General features: G+C 47.3%; 1 protein-coding gene across 5 annotated transcripts in view; it reads left to right on the forward strand.

Annotated features, from left to right (window-relative positions):
- Nucleotides 1-12,120, forward strand: part of GRIN2A (glutamate ionotropic receptor NMDA type subunit 2A) — a 189,958-nt gene that overhangs the window by 113,145 nt on the left and 64,693 nt on the right. For all 5 annotated transcript variants that reach the window (XM_075436447.1, XM_075436446.1, XM_075436448.1 and 2 more), the window contains exon 4: nt 3,885-3,999. In XM_075436447.1, the coding sequence (XP_075292562.1) occupies nt 3,885-3,999 (115 nt within the window). The remainder of the gene's footprint in view (nt 1-3,884; nt 4,000-12,120) is intronic.

Consider the following 12,120-nt stretch of genomic DNA (forward strand, 5'->3'; position numbering starts at 1 on the left):
GGTGTTTCGACACTTCAGTTTTTGGGGGGAAGGTGAAAAGCAGAAAAGAATTGTCTAAACGTTTAAAAATTATGGAAATATGTAGTGCAGGCTTGGTTCATTGCATGATAAAAACCTGCTTTGGATTCAGTGTGAGAACAGATGAACTTCTGCCCCAAAATCCCATTTGTCATACATGTGTCACCTGGGGAATCGTACTCACAAACCCCAGTTTGCAGAAGTTAATGAAGATTTCAGTGTCATAATATCATCACAAGGCCTTCTGCTGTCATGTCTTTGCAAAGGTTTTAGCATTAATGAGGTATGAAAGCAGATTAACTACTGATCCCAGGTGTGTGCTGAATTGCCCCCTGAAAGTCACAAGCCCAGATAATCAAGGACCTCGTTTAGTTAAGAGCAGGAATATGCAATTCCAAGTCTACTTCAGAAATATATTTTGACCAATTCAGAAAGCAGCGATGTATTGCACAGGATTAATCTTGGGCTTGACTCTGTAAGAAGAACATTGAATATAAATCTTTTCTTTCCCTCACTCTTCCTAACCAGGAACAGAAGAGCACACGGTTGTGTCTCATGGAGACAAGCAGTTTAGGGTCTGGGCCAGTAAAAGCAGAGCAGGACTTCTGTCCTCGTGGAGGAAAAATGGCAATTCAAAAGAGAATGCAGATGGCAGGCATTGGTTTCTGAAGAACACTGGCAGTTGATTAGTTCTGTACAGAAGAACGTGCTTGGGAAAAGAAGAATCTCTCTGAAGTTCTTTCTCACTGCTGCAATTGGAAAGACTGGGGCAGCTCAGTCTGCATCACTCACTGATACCTTCGTGTATGACTCACGATACAATTTTAAGAGGCTTTTGTAGATTAGGGACTTTTTTTTTTAACTTGCAAAATGTGTTTCACTACTAAATGGCTGCTAAAGTCACACAGTTTAAAAATACACGCCGAGTTCAGTGTTTCATTTCAGAGTTGAGGTTCAGCTTTCTTTTCGGAGCACTGGAGCATCACTGCAGCTGCAGCACTGCATTTTGTGGTGGTCCGTGACTAGCTTGTAGGCCAGGGCACTGGCGTATTGATCCCAAGCCCTGAGGGGTGGTCTCTGAGACCTGGGGTAGTGGTCCTACCAAGCTACATGAACGAAGGAGTCAGCACAAGTCCACTCACCAACGGCTACGTAATGGAAAACCCAGCTGGATGCCAAAGCCTGGTGTAGTACGGTGGGTGGGTTTGCGGTCCGGCCCTTGGGAGGAGACTGCCCTCGGCTTTCAGTCCTGCTGGGAGGAGGTGAGGTGGTTGCTGCCTGGCCCTGTGAGCCGGTGTGTTCGTTGGGGGGGTTACTTCACCTGCATGAACGGGGAGGGAGCCTGCGAAGGAGAGTGCTTGCAGCCCAGAAAGCCAACCGTATCCTGGGCTGCATCAAGAGAAGCGTGGCCAGCAGGCCAAGGGAGGGGATTCTGCCCATTTACTCCGCTCTCGTCAGACCCCACCTGGAGTCCTGTGTCCAGCTCTGCAGCCCCCAGCATAAGAAGGACATGGATGTGTTGGAGCGGGTCCAGAGGAGGCCACGAAGATGATCCGAGGGCAGGAGCACCTCGACTCCGAGGACAGGCTGAGGGGGCTGGGGCTGTTCAGCCTGGAGAAGAGAAGGCTCCGGGGTGACCTTAGAGCAGCTGCCAGTGCCTGAAGGGGCCAACAGGAAGGGTGGAGAGGGGCTTTTCACACGGGTGTGCAGTGATAGGACAAGGGGGAACGGCTCTAAACTAAAAGAGGGAAGGTTTAGATTAGATATTAGGAAGAAATTCTTCACCATGAGAGTGGTGAAACACTGTGGCTGCCCCCTCCCTGGCAGTGCTCAAGGCCAGGCTGGATGGAGCTCTGAGCACCCTGGGCTCGTGGGAGATGTCCCTGCTCATGGCAGGGGGGTTGGAACCAGATGGTCTTTGAGGTCCCTTCCAACCCAACCCATTCTATGATTCTATAAGTACAACCACAAGCAGGGGGTGTTTTCCCCAGACATCCTCAGCTTTCCCTGGCGCTGCCTTCCTGTGCATTTCATTCCTTGGGTCACAGCGCGTTTGATGCTCAGCAGCGAGCAAATGTGATGCTGGCTTCTTACATATGTGCACAAGGAAATGCTGTCTGGTGGTCTGCCACTCGCTCTCAAGGTGGCAAACGAGCTTTTCATTCCCAAGCGAGCTCTTTCAGTGCTGGATGAAAAATGTAATATACGGGAAGTTAGCTCAACTGAAAAGCAAACTTCTGCCAAGGGGAAAATTTTCACGCCGAAAGTCTGTCACAAAATGTGAGTTATTACGATGGATGAATTAGCAAATTGCTGTCGAACCGGTGCTGAGTGATGTTAATATGGCTGTTTAGGGCAATGCACATTTAATTATTATCTGTTATGATAAAATGCCATTATTTGTTCTGGGTCCATATACTTTTATTTACTGTGCTTCTGCTATTGGGATTTTCGGGCAGCTATGTCAGCACAAAGCCTTCTCCTTTGAACGTGGAACTGAAGAGTGTTGTCTGTCAGATTCACCAGGAGACCGTGCTAGTACTGCTAAAAAAAGAGGCACGTAAACCAGTATCGGTTGCTTGTGGATACAACATTACAGAGCAATGTATGAAGAACAGCTAGAGTAACTTTAATGCCCTTCAGAACACACCTGTCTGAGGGATGGAATGATGTCGGTGTTGAGTTCTGGGAGGAGAGCACCGAGGTGGAAGCTGGGACTGAATTTTGTTCAGTGGAAAACACTGAGAATTGAGTGCAGTTCGATGCAATGAGCGTCAGGCCATGCGTGTGGGGGGGAGAGCACATGATCTTCGGGAGGTGCCGTGGGATCTCCGAGATTTTGAATTGCAGTTGTAGCTCTCGCCGGCGGGATAGCCCTGTCAGGCTTGCCTTGACAGTCTGGAGTTTTGGTTTTTTTCAACAAACCAAAGAACACCAGGGCCACCACGAGCTTTGTACTCTCTTCCCTTTCGCGCCTGATTTCTTAGGTGAGGGAATTTCAGACAATGTATAGAATGATAGGTTTTTGCAAGCTCACGGGCTGGGGAGCTTGACCCGTGTGCTGTGGTAGTGCAGACTCCTGGCAATAAGTTCCCTGTATTTGCGCTTTAAATAAAAACTGCAATTTCTCGTCACTCCTCCTGACCCGGGAGCAGTGGAAACAATCTGTTCTCACCGAGAAACACTGAAGCTATGTGGAACTGGGGCAAATGTAAATATGGATTTGTTATAAATCTGTGGAAAGTTCGGAGAGAGAATTATTTTTGAGGAAAGCCATAGGTGGCCAAAATGCCGGCATTTCTGAATCAGCAGAAGGACAGTGCTTTGGCAAAGAGGGTACGTGGTTCAACACTGAATGGAAAGCAACAGTTAGAAATCAGAAGCTGTGATGGAATCACTCCAAGTGCAGTGTGTAGCTACGGTGTCGGGAAGGGCTGACAGGACTCTCGGACGCCTAACCAGGCGAAGCCAGAGCAGATGCGCTTGCCTCGGAGTATTACTCTCGTGAGACGGTAGTGTAAAGTTACATGCAGAGCTGAGGTGGACGTGTTTGAAAGGGTCCTGGTAAACCGATGGGGTTGTGCAAAGCGCCAGAAAGGTTGTTCATGGAGTGTACAGGTCATACGTAGTGTGGAAGATGCTTTAAAAATGACATCTGTGGTAAAAATCACTTGTAAAGAATATTTGGCTTTGTCGCCTGCTTTGTACGCTCGGACCCCGCGTGCTGCAGGCGCCGGCTTTCTGCAGCAGCAGCAGGGGTTGGTGCCTGTATCTCATCAGCAGTTCTGGTGGCTGAACGAGCTTGCTCATTAACTGCTGGACAGCTCATTAATGTTTTCAATGCGCTTTTTTGCCTTGCCTTCCAGGTTTATGATGAACGTGACTTGGGAAGGCAGAGACCTGTCCTTCACGGCAGACGGTTACCAGGCGCACCCCCGGCTGGTGGTGATAGTGCTGAACAACGACCGGGCCTGGGAGAAGGTGAGCATCGCCCCGGGGCCGGGGGCTCGTGGAGTCCCCTTAGTGACTGGTCCACCCTGGGAACACCAGTGATGGGACGCGCTGCTGGCGCAGGTTTGGTGTGGCAGCTCCGAAGAGGTAGTCTGACCTCATTCCGAGCAGGTCTGGGGGGTTTGAACAGGGAAAGCCACATAGCAGGGAAGAGGTGCCGCGTGGATTTCGGAAGATTGTGAGAAACACCTCGCGTTTCTTCTTACAACTTAGTAAAATAAAGTGGATGACTGAAAAACCTCCTGAAACTTGGGCCTGAACTACCTAAATCTGGATGGATTTGTCTGTCTTAACACCAGTCCTTTTGTTTGCTTGTTTTTATAGTCGTCTCTGACAGATTTTGGGGTAAAAGTATGCTTTTTTAATTTCTTCCAACTGTGACATTCCTGTTGAATTGAAGGATAATCCCTATAACATTTGCCTGAAAAATTCAGAGTCTCAACTTGTGTTCTTCTGGTAGGCAACTAATCTCCACAAACCTCTGTACAGACTACAAGGAGAAGTTACTGTGAGGTGTAAATAATGTTATTTTCTTAGATATGCAATAAAGAGACAGAGTGCAGTGACCTGGAATCTAAACATAACTTGGTGCTGATCCTCTAGATCTTCCCTATTGAAAAGGAATTTACTGAGACCAGGTTCTGCTAGGTGCTTTGAAAAATCCTCTGTGTCTGAATGTCACGGTTAGTCATATATGCAAGTAATAAAAGAAAAAGTTTATCGTGAGCATTTTTTCTCTCAAAGTCCCCCCTCAGCCAGTTTTGGCTCTGAGTTTTACAGGCTACGTGTGGTCATGGGTTTTAAAAACAGGGGACCTTAGAAACTGTTTGCAATAGGAGACTGTAGGAAAAAACACCTCTGGATCATCCACCAGTTTTATTTTAAATTTGTAAAGCATGATCCTGCATTATCTAAATTGCAGCTGAAATCTGAACTCATTTTCTTATAGTTTTAGGGTCCCATAAAGTCAGCTTAGAACTTCAGCTTGCAAGACTGCAAGACTTTTCCTGATGTTGAATAATAATGAGAAAATAAGAATTACTGAAGGACATCTCAGTAAATATGCCAGTCATGCAAAAGCACAGAGAGTAGTCCTAGATTATGCTATGTATTTCTTTATGTTCATTTGATGCAAATTTAATTCTCTGGATAAATTTAATCCTATCCAAATGTCTCAGTCTGAATCTTTGGAAGAATCTTTTGCTCAGTAACCATTATGAAAATTTCTTGCCCTATTTTAAAGTTCTTCATCAGTCTGCATATCAAATATAATGGAAAAAATATTATACTACTTGGGGAATATTAGTATGAGGGAGAAAATGGTTAGAGAAGCAGCCAAGAATGCTTATGGTATAATAATTTCATACATTTTGTACCATTTTGAAGCTTCTCTAAAGAGATGATTCAAGGGACAAGGGCAGACTCTTTTGATGTTTTTGAAAGATGGGCTAACAACAGCAAAGAAATTCTCAATATGTAAACTGACATCATTTCCAAGAGATACCTCGAGCCTGGTTAAACCTCGAGGTGCCTCCCCTGCCAGAGATGGGCAGACTGGCGCGGGTCGCGCTGGACGGGGCTGCGCGGCGGCAGTGCGCGCTCCACCTCCTGCGCTGGGCCACGAGGCTGGCTCTAGGCTGCTGCGAGCATGCCCTGCGCTCAGTTTGCCGTCTGTGAAGCCCTCCCTGCGCGTTGTCCTGTTTGAGGGGCTGCAAGGAGGAAGAAAAGAATGGCTGAAGGGAGGCTCCTGCCCGCAAAGAAAATGTCAGCCTCTGCTCCCAGCTGCCCCTTTGCTGCAGAGCCCTGCTGGTAGCCGGGCGGAGGAGTCACTGCGGCAGAGCCAGCCTGCCCCTGGCTGCAGCCTTCCGTGGCTGCGGGAAGGGGGCCAGGCGTCGTTCTGTCAGAGGGGAGCAGCGAAAAGGTGGCCAAGAATGGGCTGTCAGCAGCAGAACTGTGCTTCCATTCAGCGTGACCTGGATAGGCTGGAAAGTTGGGCAGAGAGGAACCTGATGAGGTTCAACAAAGGCAAACGCAGGGTCCTGCACCAGGGGAGGAACAACCTCATGCATCAGTACAGGCTTGGGGTGGACCTGCTGGAGAGCAGCTCTGTGGAGAGGGACCTGGGTGTCCTGGTGGACGACAGGTTAACCATGAGCCAGCAGTGTGCCCTGGCTGCCAAGAAAGCCAATGGGATCCTGGGATGCATCAAGAAGAGTGTGGCCAGCAGGACGAGGGAGGTTCTCCTTCCCCTCTACACTGCCCTGGTGAGGCCTCATCTGGAGTACTGTGTCCAGTTCTGGGCTCCCCAGTTCAAGAAAGATGAAGAGCTACTGGAGAGAGTCCAGCGGAGGGCTACAAGGATGATGAGGGGACTGGAACATCTCCCTAGGAGAGTCTGAGGGAGCTGGGCTTGTTCAGCCTGAAGAAGAGAAGGCAGCGAGGGGACCTAATAAATGCTTACAAATATCTGAAGGGTGGGTGTCAGGAGGATGGGGCCAAGCTCTTTTCAGTGGTGTCCAGTGACAGGACAAGGGGCAATGGGCACAAACTGAGGCACAGGAAGTTCCGTCTGAACATGAAGAAGAACTTCTTCCCTCTGAGGGTGACGGAGCACTGGCCCAGGCTGCCCAGGGAGGTTGTGGAGTCTCCTTCTCTGGAGATATTCAAGACCCACCTGGACAAGGTCCTGTGCAGCCTGCTGAGGGTGACCCTGCTTCAGCAGGAGGGTTGGACTAGATGACCCACAGAGGTCCCTTCCAACCCCTACTATTCTGTGATTCTGTGATTCCGTGATTCTGACCACAAGCTGATCCCTGCCTCTGTGGGTGAAGGCACACACACTGACTAATCAATTATCCCGGCAAGCTGGGTGTAGCTCTTGGCTACGGCAGAGCACCCCACATTGACATCAGCAGAGCGTCGCTGGGCGCTTCAGAAAGAACAGGACAGTTCCTCTGACTTAGGGACATGAGAGGGCCCTTGCCCACCCTGGGTTTATCTGAACATCTCTCTAGTATTGGCTCGACATCCTTTCCAAGCTGTGTTTCTCACCTCGTAGCTCTCAGCCAGTTTCCCTCCCTGTGTTCCTCTTCCTTACGCTGTTTTGCTCGGTTTCAAAGCTGTCAGCGTTGCTCATCTGAGCTCGAACCGTTCCTGCTCTGAGTTTCCAGGCAGGTGCATGCTTTTGCTTCCAATTACAGGGTTGCGATGAGTATCAGGGAAGTGGTTTATTGAAGTCTTATTGAATATCCTCAATCCTGTGCGGAAAACTTCAAGTCCTAGAATCTAGTTAAATGATTTTCTCATGTGAAAAACTGACAACAGCCTGCTCATCCTTGTAATGTAACTAATGTACGTAGAAGTTGCAAGTAGCTACTTTATTATTTATGTAAAAAGAGTAATTGTGGTTTATGTGAAGATTTTTTTTACCCAGTATTCTCCTGAAAATACAAGATTTAATATTAAAACTTTAATTTTTTTTGGTTTTTAGTATAATAATCTGCTTTTACTTAAATACAATTTTTCATTGGTCTCACAACTGATATACTTGACTCGAGGCTTGAGGCTACAGAAGATCTATTCAATCGTAGTTGAAGAGCCTACATCTTACCCCAAGGAAAAGAAATTCCTTTTCTTTTAGAAATGACCCAGTATCAAAACTTTGAAGTGGCAACTTCACATATATAAAAGTGGGGTTGACTGCAGGGTTTGTCCCATATCAGATTCTGAAAAAAGCTGGTTGGAGGATAATAGTTTGAAGACTGAAAATCACTTTTGGGCATGTTCAGCAGGCATCCAGCAAGATGTTTTGACAGCTCCTGAAGCAGCTACTCAAACTTCTGCCATCAACAGTCATCTTCTTGCTGCTGATCTTGCCAGGCAAAGGGGCTGCTCTTCTCAGGCGAGAGAGTTGAAAGAAGATGAGCTTAATGTGCTTGTTTCAGTGAAACTTGATAAACTTGCCAGAGTTAACAGTGTTGCCCAAATACCACCCAAGCACTGCGGGAACACTGCGCTAGTGCTGAAAAATCTGCAGAGGTCCAGCAGTACCAGCTGCAACTCTGTTTTTTTTAATTTGGAAATAAACCCAATCGATCCACTATTAAAATCATATACTGGAATGTAATTAGCAGTGGCGACATTAGGCAGTTTAGCTAGCTGTGCGTATCAGACATGTTAAGTAAGGTAGGGAGGAATGCATAGCACTTAAAGATGAGTGGATTCCATGTGTGAAGATGAGCTCCAGGCCAGTTTTTACTGGTGCTCCCAGACAGATGCAGGTGAAATTGCCATGGTGGTCTGTATTCTAGGTGAATTTGTGAGATGTGTCCTACATTTTTGTAGCCAATGAATTTTTACAAGAAGCGAGAGTAACGGGTGCTACCTGAGACACTTGCTGGTTAAATGCCATTGCAAGAACCATTGCTTACATCCAGGTTTATGCTACACGTAACCAGCCCTCTTTAACTTTCTATTAATGCGGGATTTAACGTCGAACTTGATTTTACTCTGGTTAACCAGCATATGCCAGGTTTACAAGCGCTGGATGAGGTTGTACACCTTTATATCTAGGTAGGAATGAGTGGGCAGAGGGTGCGTGATTCCTGCCCAGACTAAATGACCTGAGGTCTTCCCAGAGAGCTCCATCTGGCTCCTGGACCCCGCCATGGGGCCGAGGAAAGGCAGCTGGCACCCCCAGTGCTGTAGCTGAACCTTCTCTGGACAAGGACTGGAAAACCTCATGCTCGGGCAGGTTTCCGAGAGAGCTTTCTGCCAGAGGACTGGGACGATAACGAGCGACTGAGATGGCGCAGGGCAGTTTCTTGCAAAACCTCTGTTGGTTGCAGAGGAGGGGTCATGGCAGCTGGAGGATCCTGAGGCCTCTTGATAGACATGTCCCTAAATGTTGTGAAGAAATGCTTGTATGTTAACTAGAACAGATGAAATTGCGTGATCTAATCATCCATTTGCTGGTAGAGCTTTTGCCAGGAGCTCTGTGGCCTGACATGAGCCCACATCTTTGCCCACAGCAGGAACAGCGTGCTCTTTGATGTCTGTTGGGTTGTCATTTTCCTTGTCCCATCCTTGCTGCTTGCTGTATTTAGTCTTCCTCTAAATACCCCTATCCCGACACTTACTGTGGAGTGAAAATTGCACGTTATTTCTGTATCAGTGCACTTTTACTTCACCCAGAGGCCTTTCCTCTGACCTTTACTGCACTGCATTGTCTGAATTGCACCAATTCTTATGCAGTGTTTTAGAAGTCTTGCACTCCGCAGGGGAATGGTTCCCTCCTCTTGGCTGCTGAAAAGGACTCGCAGCTGCTGTGGAAAGCAGTGATAAAGTGAGCTTTGCTCCTGCTCTTTGCAGCTGCTGTTAGAGGGGAGGTTAAAGAGTAGGGGCAGCTCTTCCCCTCTGGAGGTAAAGGTATGGGCATCTGGACGGCTCTGGAGGGCTGCGAGACCTTCACTGGGCACAGAGGTGACACAAAGCCTTCCCTCGCTGGGAGGCGGAGGAAGGGTCTCGATGCATTTAGCTCTTCGTTTCAGATGATATGGTCAACTTACAAAAAGGCTTCTCTGGCAGGAGTCTGAACTCTTGTGCTGCGCAGAGTTATTTGGGACATTCCCCAGTACCAAAACTATACCAACCACTGAGGATTTGGTGAGTGCCAGTTACCAATTCTGTATTGGAAAGTAAGGCCACAGGAGGAGGTGGTAGCATCTCCTGGTTTGTGTGGAATCTGTCTGGGTGCTGTGTTTTCCTCGCAGCCTCGCCGGTCGCGACACTGGTGCCCTCGTGTCCATGTGAGGAGCAGCCAGGCGAGGAGAGCCAGGCATTTCCGTACCACGTAAGAGGGTTTGCAGCAAATCTGGAAAACTTCAAAGGCTTTCAGTGGACGTCTTCAGACCCACCAGGACTGTAAGCCACCCCCTGTTAATAAGACGTGAAAGCGCTCGCATCATCTCGTCATTGAGATTTAGGCTGTCGCTGTGACATACGGACCCGCAGAGAAGCAGAGCGGCGCGAGGGCGTGCAGCAGAAGGTGTACCTCAGGTCTGCTGCTGGAGGAGGAGGTGGCTCCTGTGCTTTGTTCGGCAGCTGCCTGTCACTGCTAACCCGACAAACTCAATCTGTGCCTTCTAGTTGTGGACTTCAAACTTGCCAGAGTAGCTGTGCCTTGGAAGCTGAAAGCGTGGTGAAATAAAAGTAATAAATAGTTTTTCTGTAAAGCAAGATTAGTGAGATTTTGTGTTTGCTCAGGATTATTTTCCTCACAATAGTGAGACAGCTCAAAAAGTATCTTTGCAATATGTCTGTGCATTTAATGTAGAAAGAGTATCCCTGAAAATTCTTCTCTTTTCAGGTTTGCTGGGATAGTCCTAGGAGTGCATTTAGTATCCGTGTTGTCGTGTAACATTTTTGTACAAAAGGACGATGACTGTGTGTTGCGTACAGTTCCCATCTGCTGGGAAAAGAGGGTGAGAGGACCGAGTTATTTGTTTGTTTTCTCTGAGATATGCCAGCCTGACAGACTTTCTTTTTGTGCCAGCATCAGCACGTGAGGGAGAACATACTCTGCTCCTTTCTCTCTCTGCTCAGGATACGGCCTCGCTCTGCTCCTTGGGTGCGATGGTCTCTGTGCGGGTGTGTGACTGGGATTCTGTCAGTCATCCTTGTCTTACTTAGAGACTGCTGGAGGGTGCAGTGGGAGACGGGTCCCTGTGAGGCACGGCAGTGCATGACTTTGCAAGTTGTCTGTCTTAGGCTAGCTGTGTTGAGCACCACGCAGGCGCTCCGACCAGTGCGGAACACTGGGAGGTCGTAAGGTGCTTTGGACGAGGACCCTGTGCCTGCGAATTCAGAACAAGCTCTGCTGTGCTCGTGGCCGTTTTCTGCTTTCCTTCCTGCGTCCTGTGGACATTGAACCGAAGGGAATGTTCCAGACCGCCTCTGAAGACCCGAGAAAATTGGAAAGAATATACAAGTTCAGAAGTAATACAGTGGTCCGTGTACCATTGCAACTCCATACCTGAAGCTGAGTTTTACACCTGAAGTAGTGAATCAAGGGTTTGATTCACTATTGAAACTGTATTTTTTATGAAAACCCTGATCTTTTGGCCATAAATAAGGATTTTTATAATTTGGGGCAGGACCTTTCCCAAAAATTATTCTATTGCCCTTTTTTCAAGTGAGGGCCATCTTCTGTATTGCTGTGGGATCGAGGCCACATCATTGTCAGGCTGACTAGAAATGACTGAAATTTATCATAAATCTCTGGATGTTTTGTGGCATTTCCACACGGTAAAGGTATTTGCATGCAGTTTTTGACAGTGCCTTAATGAAGCATGTCTGCGTTTTTGGAGCATTATCCTCAGCTTGAGTTTTGTTTTTCAAAAATACTCGTTTTACAAATACGTGCTACTGTGTTTATGACTCTAAAATATTTCTGAATGTAGTTTTACCTTCTCCTTCCATTTTTGAATTTAGCAACACAGATATTCCATTGTACCTGCTGAGAATCAGCTCATTTTCACTTTTAGTTTCTCTACTGATGTTAATTGGGCTCTTAGGAGCTCTAAGCAGGACAGCTCTCCTTCTAGACACGCTTTTGTGCTCCTTGCACTCTGAGCAGGCGATTCTCTTCTCCGTTGCTCGACTTGCTATAGACTGTAACTAAATGTAGTTAAATGGGTTTCAGGTTGGAGCATAAATCAAATTTGCAGACCTGTCTTTGAACTATTCAGTAGTTTCATCTTTCAGGTTGCATAATCCGGAAGTCCAAATGTATTCCTCCTGTACTTTGTTTAATGCTCTATTAAATGGCTGTCATTCTAAAAAAGTCATGTTACCTAAATGAGAAAGGTATTTTACAGAACACATTTTACAAAGACAGCTATATTTTTCACATGTTCTACATGTACCTAGCAGTGCTAAGGAAATGTGCTCAGCACGTGAGATTTCGTAACAGCAGATGGTTGCAGGTGAGGATGGCTGTGTGTTATGCCGCAGTGGGGACTGATGGGGACCTTAATGTTCTTCATCTTTCAGGAGAGAGGAAAGGGAGAGGCGAGGAAAGGGATGCAGGTG

The sequence above is a fragment of the Opisthocomus hoazin genome, chromosome 15 (assembly GCF_030867145.1).
Source record: "Opisthocomus hoazin isolate bOpiHoa1 chromosome 15, bOpiHoa1.hap1, whole genome shotgun sequence".
Taxonomy (NCBI): domain Eukaryota; kingdom Metazoa; phylum Chordata; class Aves; order Opisthocomiformes; family Opisthocomidae; genus Opisthocomus; species Opisthocomus hoazin.